Raw genomic sequence first — 12,616 nt, 5'->3', positions numbered from 1 at the left:
TGGTCACACAGAAGATACTGAGCCCAGTACACTCTTATGATTTAGTAAATACCAACAAAAACAGTATTTCAGGTTTTTATTAGGAAAGCTCTCTGCTTCCTACATAATTTCCTAGATTTTAAGACTTTTTATCACCTTTATAAGGTCATTCTATAAGCAAATAACCTTCCATCCATTGATAGACCCAATTTTTTACAGACACACTCACATGGGTATTTCCCAGATCAGTAAATCCTCACTAACTCGAGGTTTTAGGTCCACACAATGACCCAGTATCATCATGATGATCTTATTCTCACCAAATCTCTTCCAAAAATTGTGTGAGGCTAAAAGAATTCGCCCGGATCGATAAGTTCAAGTCAGAGTTAGACAACAAATATGATGGTGACGTTTGATTTAATAAAGAAATCCCTTTTGATAAGCTTAAGGTAGGTTTACTTACCTGCACTTCCAAGTTGTTTATAAAATCTGTATTCTAAATGAAGTTGTGGTGCCCGGGATTTAATTGGTTCCTAAGACAGAGATAAAGAAATTGGTTAAAATCAATTTGACTGAAAGAAAGTTCGATCCAATACTTGAAAATTTGTTACTGTTCATAATTAAAACGCTCTAGACTGAAAGTCCAACAATAAACTTCACCATTACAGGTCATTTAAATAAGAAGAGAACAAAAAGCAGTAAGATTTGCTCTCTGGAGGAGAAATAACCTCCTCATTTAAATATAAAGCTCACTCACAGCAGTGACATTCAAGAATCATTCCACAAAGCTCCTGGTCCTTGAAGAACGACCCTGGCCATTGGCAGAGGGAAGTCAAGGTTGCAAAGGCTCGAGCCCAAGTTCACTTTGTGGTCGCTGTGGTTGCCCAGAGGGTTTTTTGTTGGTCACCAGCCTGTATTTTTGAGAAATGTTGAGTCATGTGTGTGTTTTAGGTCAGCCCACAGCTGCTTGCAGCAAGGACCACAACGCAGCCAGACAGTGGGGAAAAAGGAACAAGTCTCCCCACCCAGTGGCAGGTGTCAGTCAAACATCTCAAAGCACTCAAGAATATTCTATTTTTATGCACAGAATAAAAAAAATCAAATGGCTAAGTCTGCAATGCACCCAAACCATTCCATTTGTCAACTGTTACTCATCTGCGCTTTACGCACACGACTTAATGCCCACGATCCATCAAGGCATTAACGTGCAAGATTACAGGGCTTCTAAAAATATAAAGTTAATATGGAGAGGATTAAGAGGCTGGAGTAATTACATTTGCAATAAAACTGTGCACTTGGGACAGGCAGAGATGCAGGTTCACCGACTGCCAGGGCAGCTTTGAGATGGAAGTTAACACTGGCCTCTATTTTCATTGACCTCTGGTCTGCACTGTAAGACTAATGTCCACATTGGGTGTGAACTCCATGTTAAACACTTCTTTTGCAGTGGGAAGAGGGATTTTTGTCCAGGAATTCAGGCAATTTGACTTCCAGCTGAGCTGTTCCTCACCAGCTCAAGACATTCACTCCATTTCCCAGCAAGAGGAATAAATGCTCCTGGTTGTTTATCAACTTAATCATAGAATCATTGGGGTTAGAAAAGACCTCCAAGGTCATCAAGTCCAACCTTCCTGATGTTTAAAAGCTTTAGAAGTCAATTATCACAGAATCACAGAATATGATGAGTTGGAAAGGACCCACAAGGATCATCGAGTTCAATTCCTGGCCCTGCACAGGACCATCCCCAAGAGTCCCACCATGTGTCCCAGAGTATCGTCCAAACGCTCCATGAGCTCTATCAGCCTTGGTGCTGTGCCCACTGCTCTGGGGAGCCTGTTCAGTGCCTGACCACCCTCTGGGGGAAGAACCTTTTTCTAATATCCAACCTGAATCTCCCCTGACACAACTTCAGGCCATTCCCTGGGGTCCTGTCACTGGTCACCCCTGAGAAGATATGACCAACTACTTTGAAAACAACGGGGAAAAATATTCTGAAGGCAAAACTGAACCTGCACTGAAGGCAAATATAAAGCAACAGACAAACTAGTTTGTTATGTAAGTCACATTTAAATTAAGATAATTGCTACTGGTGGCTCGAGGGAGAGTCTGCAGACACCTGAAGAGTGCAGGGATTCAGGGCAACAGGAACTCAGCCTGTTCAGGGAATAGTTAATTTATCCCAATAAAAAGGGGCAAGGATTGATGTAGCAGGATGTGATGCTGCTCATGATGAAATCAGGGAAGGAGTCCCGAGCCACTGCTGCAGTAGGAGCTGCCGGAGCCTGAGCCCAGGACGTTTGCCAGAGTTGTGGCAGCTTCTGAGAAGATCATACCAGAACAGATGGTTGTCCTGTAGACCAAGGGCTTAGGGATGCTGGCAGATGTCGTGTTTGCAGCAAAAATAACTGAACTGCTGCTGTCCAATGGCGAAAATCCACAGCTTGCACCAATGGTGCCACTGTCGCTACGAGAGGGTGCGGCCTGGTACTGCGCCCAGGCTACAGCTGAACATCACCAGGCTGACCTCCTCCAGGGAAGGAATTCCTACCATATGCAATCCAGCTTTGAAAACCCTTGGAAGATTAAACCAGATGCCCTTGACCTCAGCTTGAACTCATTTGAAGAGCAGGACCAGGAGCTATACGGTGACACCACAGAAGACAGAACACAGGGACTCATCTCCACCGCCAGCAACTTTCCAAGGTGCAGCCTCAACCCCAAAAAGAAACCTAAACCCCACAAAAGAAACCTCATTTTCCAGCTTTAACATCATGACAGGAGGCAGGAATAGCTGAGACAGCAGGGCTGAAGTGGCAGAAGAGAATCTCACAGCCAGAAGGACTTGGAGCAGAGCTCTGACTTGGTCCAACAATGCAGATAAAAGAAAACATTGCCTACAAGTACATCAAAAGCAGCTACTCCACCACTAATCCAGGAATTATTTGAAGGATAAAGGAAATTGCAGTTAAGTCCACATGTAAGAGCAGCATATTTGCTGCTGACAAGGGTGAGTAATTCCTACCCCTGAGGAATCTTCTCTAAGATTAGGAGACCAAGGAACCCCCACCTTTTCTACTGTTCCCTCATAAAAATTCTCCAAGACAGACCAGGTACGTGAACACCTGGATGGTCATCAGATGGTAATTCCAGCTTGAATCACAACAGGGCAAAAAACCCTGAAATGTGTTGCAGAGTAACTGCTTTAACACTCAATTATTTGGGAGGACACAAAAGAAAAGAAGAAAAAAAGAGGAAAGAACACAACCAGAAAAATAGGTCAGATTAAGGCAGCCTGAGGCAATGCCATGGAGCCATATGGCTGTGGAAAGGCTTCAGGTTGCTGGGAGGCGTCACTGCAGGCACTTTTTTGAAAGGAAAAAAGACTTTGGACTAGTCCAGCTGTGTTTTACCTGGACTATTACTTCCTTATGGTTTTCAATGCGATAACTTTGGAGGAGTATCTTTGAAAGCAAATTAGGAGCGTTATTGACTGAATAAAACACCTTGTCTGTGTACACAGCACATCTTCTATTGCTTAAAAACCAAGTCCTCCTTCGTCATGGGGATCCATATCATGGGCATCCCCTACAGAGACAGGCTGGGAGAGCTGGGGGTGTTCACCTGGAGAAGGCTCCAGGGAGACCTGAGAGCCCCTTCCAGTGCCTAAAGAGGCTCCAAGAAAGATGGAGAGGGACTTTGGACTAGGGATGGAGGGACAGGACAATGGGGAATGGCTTCCCACTGCCAGAGGGCAGGGTTAGATGGGATACTGGGAAGGAATTGCTGGCTGTGAAGGTGGGGAGTCCCTGGCCCAGGTTGCCCAGAGAAGCTGTGGCTGCCCCATCCCTGGAAGTGCTCGAGGCCAGGTTGGACGGAGCTTGGAGCAACCTGGGATAGTGGAAGGTGTCCCTGCCCATGGCAGGGGGTGGAACTGGATGATCTTTAACTGTTCCTTCCAACCCAAACCATCCTGCAATTCTGATCCTAAACTCCACTGCAGGTGTTTATTTATTTACTTTGGGGAATATCCTCTGACATTTGCCAACAGCCTCGAAAACAAGTCTCACCTGCAAAGCCCTGATTATTTTTCATTGACTGTGCATCATAAGGAGAGTGCCAGAGATATGGAATCTGTGGCACTTGAACGTGATCACAATTAATGCACCACATCCATCTTGGTCTTCTGTAACTGGAGTGATTCCTGTCATTTTGCCAGACAGCATCACCAGGACAAACAGGCAGGTTTGCTGCCAGTATCAAGCTAGAATCACAACTTTCACTGCAGGTTTTAGGGTTTGGATCATGATTAAAGAGCATTCGGGTGAGAAGAGAGCACATCAGCTGAAGAAATTGAATCTGAAAACTTCCGGGGACCAAGGAAAGTCTTAGTTTATAGATAGGAAAAGTTAAGGCATAAACACAAACTACTGGGCTGTGAGTTTATAAATCTGCAAGTGTTATAAGTCAGGGAGTTCCCCATCCCCCAGATACCACAGATGATGTGACTGTATCTCCTGGCCACACACAGCAGCCAAAGACTGACCTTCACCAAACTGGATCTTGTTTTGCCTGTTGCACCTGCAGCCTCTCGGCATCGTATGAGATCGAGCTGTGCCCTACTCCCCAAGGGTATTTGAACCACAGAAACTCCCTCTTTCCTGTCTCTCGACTCCAAAGACATGGAGCAGCAGGCTGTATCATGCCAGGTTCCTGACCAAATGCTCTGACAACTGGAGAATCCATGGAGTCCTGAACAGAAAGGCTCAAGCTATGGAGCAGGAAGAGGTGGCAAACCCACCCTCAGTGCCCTTCACTCGCTGCTGTAGGACAGCTACAGACCAGTTAGATACCAAAAGCACTCAGCAGGTGGAAGGATGGGTTCTTCCCTTGCTTTTAGTGTTCTTAAGAATTTATGTTAGCTTTAATAAGTCATTCTAGCTGAGGGTGAGAGCAGCACTGAGCCCAAAGTGAGAAATTTCCTTTTGGTCTGAATTTTTAACATGAAGTACAAGTCATTTAAGGGCACCTGAAGCTTCTACTCACCAGTTTGATCGCTACATATTCATTGGTGTAGAGATTTTTACCTGTAAGGAGAAAAGAAAAAAATCTTTTAGTTCCACATTCAGCACTCGCAACTCGAGGCACAATAAGGAAGTGTCACTGCTGCCAAAGGGCTGTTTTTGCAATTCCCCACAATGTTCCTGCCTTTAACAAAGTGTAAGCCTCAAAATAATCAGTTGCAGCAGTTCAGCAGGGCAGGCAAACACCACCTTCCCCTCACCACAAGGGAATTGTGTTTTAGGGCAGCACTTATGTTCCGTGCATGCCTTAGAGGAGGTATCCCAGAGACATGGGGTTTTATTATCTACATCATGCCAAAGACATCTGGGGGACAAAAAACTGAAGAGACAGAGCATCATTTCTTTTGGAAGTGTCTTGGATCTGTCGGACACATAACAATTTCATGCTGGAATCTCTAGGGAGTTTCACCAGGTTAATCATGCTCTGGGAAGCACGAAGGGGGAGCGTAGGATGAGCACAACCAGCCGAGCACACGTCCAGCTGAGCCAGAGCTCTGGGACCTGTGTGTGCTACAGCTGGAGGGGAATTTTTCCTCCAGGAGCCTGTCTGGTGTTTGAAGGGAGCCCTTGGCCCCCTCAGCGACCCGTGGCAGCAATGCACAGCTACATGTGTCACAGAGCATCTCTCCTTGTGCTCTGATGCTGCCAGTTACAGCATCACTCAATGTCCTCCGGTTCCTCTGCCAGGGAATCTGAGCAATCCCCTCCCCTTCACCTCCACATTGCTCATGCCTGACAGCAAAGTCTCCAGGAAGAGATCCCACTAGGGAAGGACACTCAGGCAAGCCTTGGATCTGCTCCGTCCCACCACGCTGGCACCCTCTACCTTTCTGACCTCCTCTGGTCCCACTGTCCCCTTTGAGGAGGGCAGCCCCCAACACAAAAAGCTACCCATGAATTTAGCCAGGGAAGCATTGACCTTTGCTCATCACTGCTTAGCACTGCCACAGCATAGTCATGCTTCCATTCAGCAACTGTAGCTCTAAAATACAGAAGCAATCCAGGCTGGAAGTTATCAGCATTTATTTGTAGCATCAGCCCGGTTGTGTTACACACTTATTTTCCAATTCCTGTCATAGATATTGATGCTTTGCACAGCCCAGCTCTTGAGAAAGCCCAGGACAGGGAGTGACATCGTTCAGAGCAGGCAGGAGCAGCTCTGCCATATCCACATGGCAGCATTAAAACCATGCTGTGTCCTCCTCAGCACACAGATACAACACAACAGCACTGGGAGACTCAATCAAATTAAAGACATTATGAACATGAGAGAAGACAGACAGTCGTTTTTAAATCCTGAAATATCAAGGGAAATTTAGTTTACTTTATAACAGCTTCATGTTTTCTACATTTCACTTCTTTTGATGCTTTCCCTGCTGTATCTCTCAGGGTAGTTCTGGCCTCTAAATTTGGGATTAGGTGTTCCCAGGCTCAGCCTGCATCAAGCATACTGCTTTAACATCCATCAGGAAGGCAAAATTTTATAGCTCCAACCTGTTCTGGTAACTGGTGATGCAGTTTAACACAGGGCAGGCATTTAAATGCGAGGTTAAATATCCTCAGGGAGGTGTTTCTGCAGGCAGAGGTGAAAGCTGAGCCCCAGCACTAACCCCTGATACACAGGGTGCTTTCCATTTATTTCTTTCCAGTAAAAGACATAGTATTATGCCCAGACTGGAAACAAAGTGTAGAAAGGAGGTTTTGTAGTTTCATTGGGAATACTCAGACACTGGAAAGCACTGAGGGGCTAAAAGGCCAAACTGCTGGAAAAGCAGATGACAGATGAACTGCTTCACTCTCTGAGACAGACCTGGGCTGCAGCAATGGCTGAAGGCGAGAAGACATGAGGACATTGAGGGAAGGCAGCCTAAAAACACCTGGAATACCTGCTCTGTGTTAGGGACCAGAGAATGAGCCCCACTGGCAGCTGCAGCTGTAGCTCCTCCCCCTTCCCGACGCAGCTCCAACCAACATCACAGAATGGTTTGGAAGGGACAGTTACAGACTGCCCAGTTCCACCCTGTCATGGGCAGGGACACCTTCCACTATCCCAGGTTGCTCCAAGCCCCATCCAACCTGACCTTCAACACTTCCAGGGATGGGGCAGCCACAACTTCTCTGGACAACCTGGGCCAGGGCCTCTCCACCCTCACAGGGAACAATTTGACCCCAACATCTCATCTAACCCTGCCCTCCAACAGTGGGAAGCCATTCCCCCTTGTCCTGTCCCTCCACACCCTTGTCCAAAGTCCCTCTCCAGGTCTCTTGGAGCCCCTTTAGGCACTGGAAGGGGCTCAAAGGTCTCCCTGGAGCCTTCTCTTCAGGTGAACACCCCCAGCTCTCCCAGCCTGGCTCCACAACAGAGGGGCTCCAGCCCTCAGAGCAGCTCCGTGGCCTCCTCTGGACTGGCTCTAACAGCTCCACATCCTTCTGCTGTTGGACCCCAGAGCTGGAGGCAGCTCTGCAGGGGGAGGTCTCACCTGAGTGGGGCAGAATCCTGCCCTCACCTGCTGCCCCTGGTGGGGACGAGCCCAGGACATGGTTGAAGGTGCTCAGTTTGAGGACACTGAGCCAGGGAAGCTCCAGCTCAAATATGTGAGAAAGTCAGATGCTTTGAACAGCAAAAGCCTCCAGGGAGGGAGGCATGAGAACTCCATCCCCTATGGATCCCATGACCTCCATCACACCTTTTCAAGGCAGGGGTGCACTTCCACCCACAGCCCTTCCATCAACACCTGTGCTCTCCCACCAGTGCAGGACAACGGCATCAGGGAAACAGTGCTCTTCCAAACTTGTTTCAAGGCAAAACGGACATGGCCAACACCCTCCATGTACACAGAGCCATAATTCATCTTATTATGGTCTGTTTTATGAGGGTGAGGACTAGGTAGTAGGTAATTTTCATAATGAAGTTCCTCAGTTAAAAAGCTGGGATTAGCAGCACACCAGCCTGGGAAATCAGGCCAACAGCCAAAGGTAAATGAACTAATTCATCCTCCAGTGCATCCCCACTGAAGCACTACGGGGAGACCCTGAATGTAAGGGGGTGCAAATGGGTCCAGCCTCTGAACTCCAAACCCTTCCCAAAGCTGCAGCATGAGATGCTTATTTTGCCAGCTACAATGGCAAAGCAAATCCCCAAAATCTCTCTGCTGGCTCCAGGCTGACATCTACCCCTCAGTTTTGCTGTCACACTGTCCCAAGTGCAATGGTTTATCCTTCCTCCTCCCCCACGGCAGATTAGGATGGAAGAGCAAAGGCTCCCAGGAGACAGTGACCTGTGCAGTGAAACAAGCCCTGAACAGAAGCTGCACCTTAACTTGGTACGACAAACGATCCTATAACTGTGCTAACAAAAGCCTTTCAAGTTGAGGCAAAGCTTTTGATGGAGCAGTGAGTAAGTCCATGCCTCAGTTTTGGGGAGTTCCACTGACAATTATGAACTACATATTCCAAAGGAGAAGCGATGCATTAAGTCGCTGGTATTCACGTGGGAAACCTCGCCAAGCGGATTTCTCAAGGCCTGGCAGTGAGATGCAGCAAATACATGGACAGATTGCGGGCACCAGAGGAGCCCAAAGCGAGCCATCTCCAAAGTGATGCATCTGCACACACCAGACTCTGTGGGCACTCAGGATGTGCCTGATTGTTGTCCCTTTTAGAGCACATGTCTCCTGCTAACAGCTCCTGGTGTAGACCCTACCCAGGATCTGCTCTTGCCCTCCACGTCCCACATTGTTCTCATCCAATATTCACATTATGCCTTGTTATTTGGGAACTACAGCCCCAGTACCAGATGCTATTATAATCTTTAATTATTTATTTGATTGTTTTACTTGTTTGGAAGCAAAGCTCCTGGCTTCAAACTACAGCCTGGGTGGTTCTTGCTTTTGGGGGGCACCTTCCCAGATCAGATCCACCTGCTCTGACCCGGCAATCTACAGATAAGAAACTTTTCTGCTAGCGTGGGGCTTGCTACTCGCTGCTGAGATGTGCTGAATCTTCAGGAGAACTCTGTGTGAATCATGCTGACATCTGACTTCTGGATGCACATAAAGACACAGACTTCTCCCCAGTTCTCTTTGGTGCAGCAGCCCATCAAAGAGGAATCAAGATACGGATCGGATCTAGCCCATCCTAACTATTTTTTCCACCCTCAAACCAGGGAGAAAAGCTGCATTAATGGTAATTTTTAAATACTTCGACATACAGTTTTGAAAAAGCCAGATAATGTTGGCATTAGAACAAAAAGATTTGGTCTCCAGTAAAAACTCTGTGTCTGCAGCACAAGAAGGACATGGAGTTGTTGGAGTGAGTCCAGAGGAGGCCATGGAGCTGCTCTGAGGGCTGGAGCCCCACTATTTTGGAGCCAGGCTGGGAGAGCTGGGGGTGTTCACCTGGAGAAGAGAAGCTCCAGGGAGACCTGAGAGCCCCTTCCAGGGCCTAAAGGGGCTCCAGGAGAGCAGGAGAGGGACTTTGGACAAGGGATGGAGGGACAGGCCAAGGGGGAATGGCTTCCCACTGCCAGAGGGCAGGGTTAGATAGGATATTGGGAAGGAATTGTTGGCTGTGAAGGTGGAGAGGCCCTGGCCCAGGTTGGCCACAGAAGCTGTGGCTGCCCCATCCCTGGAAGTGTTGAAGGTCAGGTTGGATGGAGCTTGGAGCAACCTGGGATAGTGGAAGGTGTCCCTGTCCACAGCAGGAGGTTAGAACAAGATAACCTTTCACTGTCCCTTCCAACCCAAACCATTCTGTGATTCTATGATCTGCTCTATCCAGAACTTAATGCTTATTTTAGAAAACCCCCCAACTTACTGAAACTTCAATAAGAATTTTTCATTAGTTCCTATTTAATTGCATTACTAAATAAGGGTGTCAAACAGTGGGAAAAAAAGAGACTTTTGTGGAGGCTTATTTATCCCTGCCATGGCTCATGGTTCAGTGTTTGGGAAAAAATTCCCTGGTGCTCCAGCTCCTGAGGCAGCATGAGATTTGACTTGGCAGATACCAGGTAGCTGCATGATTTGGTGTTGCACAGAAGGCAATGAAATCCCAAATCCATCAGCATCTGACATGGGAATGGCAAACAGGACCCCCTGCTCCCTGCTAGCACCATATTCCTGCTAGTAGGGTGAGCCAGTTGGGAACCAAAGCCCTCCCAGGCCCCCTCCTCTGCAGCCTGTCTGAAGAAATAGCCACCAGTTAACCCTGTTCCATCTTATTCTGGGCCAGGTCACAGAATCATTAGGGTTGGAAAAGACCTCCAAGGTCATCAGTCATCAAGTCCAGCCTTCAATTGAATCCCACCATTCCTACTAAATCACATTGTGCAGTACCACATCTACTCCTTCTCTGAACACTTCCAGGAATGGTGACTCCAACACTTCCCTGAGGAGCCTGTTCTGATGCTCAACCACCCTTTCAGTGAAGAAATTTTTTCCTAATATCCAACCTGAACCGCCCCTGGCACAGGTTGTGGCCATTTCCCCCTTTCCTCCTATCAAATGCTGAGTTTTGTGTTCATCTCCCCATCCCATCTCCTCAGTGGGCTGGGATCCAACTGTGCTGCTCGCACATGCTCCAAAAAAGTCATATCCCCAGGGTAATCTGTATTTTCAGGAAGAAAGATCAACCCTGAGCAGGGAGCTGGATATTCACAGCAAACAGCTTCCGTAGGCACATGACATCTCCTCCCTGAACAATCAGCTCCCCTGATACAAGAGCAGCTTGGAGTGAAAACACAGCACCTGAAAACAGAGAAACTCTCCAGGGAATTGGAAAAATCTCTTTTCCCCTTGTTTATCAGGCTTTGCTCTGCCTGTACTACTGGGGTTTAACTTCTCTGAAACCATATTAAAAAAGTCAAAAAGCGGAGGGCACACCATTCATCCTCACAGGACAAAACTGTTATCAGAGACTTGCATGCTCGGATTTCAGCTTCTCCTTCCCCCCAGACATAATTACCACCAGTCTGTGCAAGAGAAATAGCTGCTATTTGAGCAAACAGGAGTTCTTAAAGGATAGTGACAGGCAAAAAGCAAGAGAAGTTTTAAAAAAAAGGGTAATACAGCTCCTGGAAGGACCTTACACCTAATGGTTGTTATCAGTACGTGTGGCTCATTGCCCAAATTGTTAGTTAACCAGCATTAACAATACATGTATTATTAAAAACAAAACAGCCACTCACCTAGCAGGTGTTGCATTTCCAAAGTTAATTTCTCTGTAAACTGACTTTTTCAGAAGTGAAGTCTCTTCTCCGAAGTACATGCTATGAAACTGTACTTTAATCACAAACCCAGTACCGCTAAAATTTTGAGAAATGTGAAAAAGAATCATGGAAACAGGAGCTGCAGCCCCAGCACCACCAGGGGCAGCAGAGGAGGGCAGATTCTGTCCCTCTGCCCCATTCAGGTGAGACCCCCTCCCTGCAGAGCTGCCTCCAGCTCTGGGGTCCAACAGCAGAAGGACGTGGAGCTGCTGGAACGAGTCCAGAGGAGGCCACGGAGTTGCTCCAAGGGCTGGAGCCCCTCTGCTCTGGAGCCAGGCTGGGAGAGCTGGGGGTGTTCACCTGGAGAAGAGAAGCTCCAGGGAGACCTTAGAGCCCCTTTCAGTGCCTAAAGGGGCTCCAAAACAGCCCCTTGGACAAGGGCCTGAAGTACCAATTCAAGGGGGAATGGCTTCCCACTGTTGGAGGGCAGGGTTAGATGGGATACTGGGAAGGAATTGTTGGCTGGGAGGGTGGTGAGGCCCTGGCACAGGCTGCCCAGAGAAGCTGTGGCTGCCCCATTGCCAGAAGTGTTAAAGGCCAGGTTGGACAGGGCTTGGAGCAACCTGGTCTAGTGGAAGGTGTCCCTGTCCACGACAGGGGGGCGGAACAAGATGGGCTTGAAGGTCCCTTCCAACCCAAACTGTTCTGTGATTCTGTGATTTGGGCAGCAGCTGAATAAACCCAAGAGCCCTGTACCTGGAGGGATCCACTACAGCCACTGAACCTCAGCACAGAGCTTGGATTACAAAGCAATTCAACATCTCCCTGGGGATCCTGACATTTGCTGTTGGGGGGGGTGAGAATGCAATAGAGCTTTTAATGTTATGTCACTGTAAGGATCCAAACCTATCTTCAGCTGCCAATTATACTCATGTGCAGGAAGATGGGAGTTTCCGTCCCTGCCCTTGGTTTCTCTCCACCTCTGGAGTGTTATCTCTGCTCCTGCAAATCAATAAAATGTCTCTGATGTAATGCTGAAACCCAACTACCCGTTTACTGAGACACACCATAAGTGAGCTGGTTAATCTTCACACTGTGGAGAAGCAGCAGTTTGTAGAGATGCAACAACCCAAACTCAGAGTGAGAGACTGCATAGATTAATTTAAGATGACATAGATTCTGAGCAGGAACCTACAAAGATACTATCAATAGTTACTTGTTATAACCCTTTGGTTACAGGAAGCAATACTGGTGCTTCCCCCACCTCTTTTAAAGCACAACCATTGTTTGGTTAGGACGACTTAAGAGCCCAATGCACTGAGCTCTTGAGTAGTCCTAAACAAACAAT

The 12,616-nt window shown here is 47.6% G+C and overlaps 1 protein-coding gene across 4 annotated transcripts in view; it reads right to left on the bottom strand.

The window, feature by feature from the left end:
• Positions 1-12,616, bottom strand: part of CSNK1G1 (casein kinase 1 gamma 1) — an 82,228-nt gene that overhangs the window by 47,163 nt on the left and 22,449 nt on the right. For all 4 annotated transcript variants that reach the window (XM_027698116.1, XM_027698119.1, XM_027698117.1 and 1 more), the window contains 2 exons: positions 5,023-5,063; positions 443-512 (listed from right to left, as the gene is read on the bottom strand). In XM_027698116.1, the coding sequence (XP_027553917.1) occupies positions 443-512; positions 5,023-5,063 (111 nt within the window). The remainder of the gene's footprint in view (positions 1-442; positions 513-5,022; positions 5,064-12,616) is intronic.

The sequence above is a fragment of the Neopelma chrysocephalum genome, unplaced genomic scaffold, assembly GCF_003984885.1.
Source record: "Neopelma chrysocephalum unplaced genomic scaffold, ASM398488v2 Primary Assembly neopelma1_124, whole genome shotgun sequence".
Lineage (NCBI taxonomy): Eukaryota > Metazoa > Chordata > Aves > Passeriformes > Pipridae > Neopelma > Neopelma chrysocephalum.
This window is presented reverse-complemented; position numbering and strand designations above follow the sequence as displayed.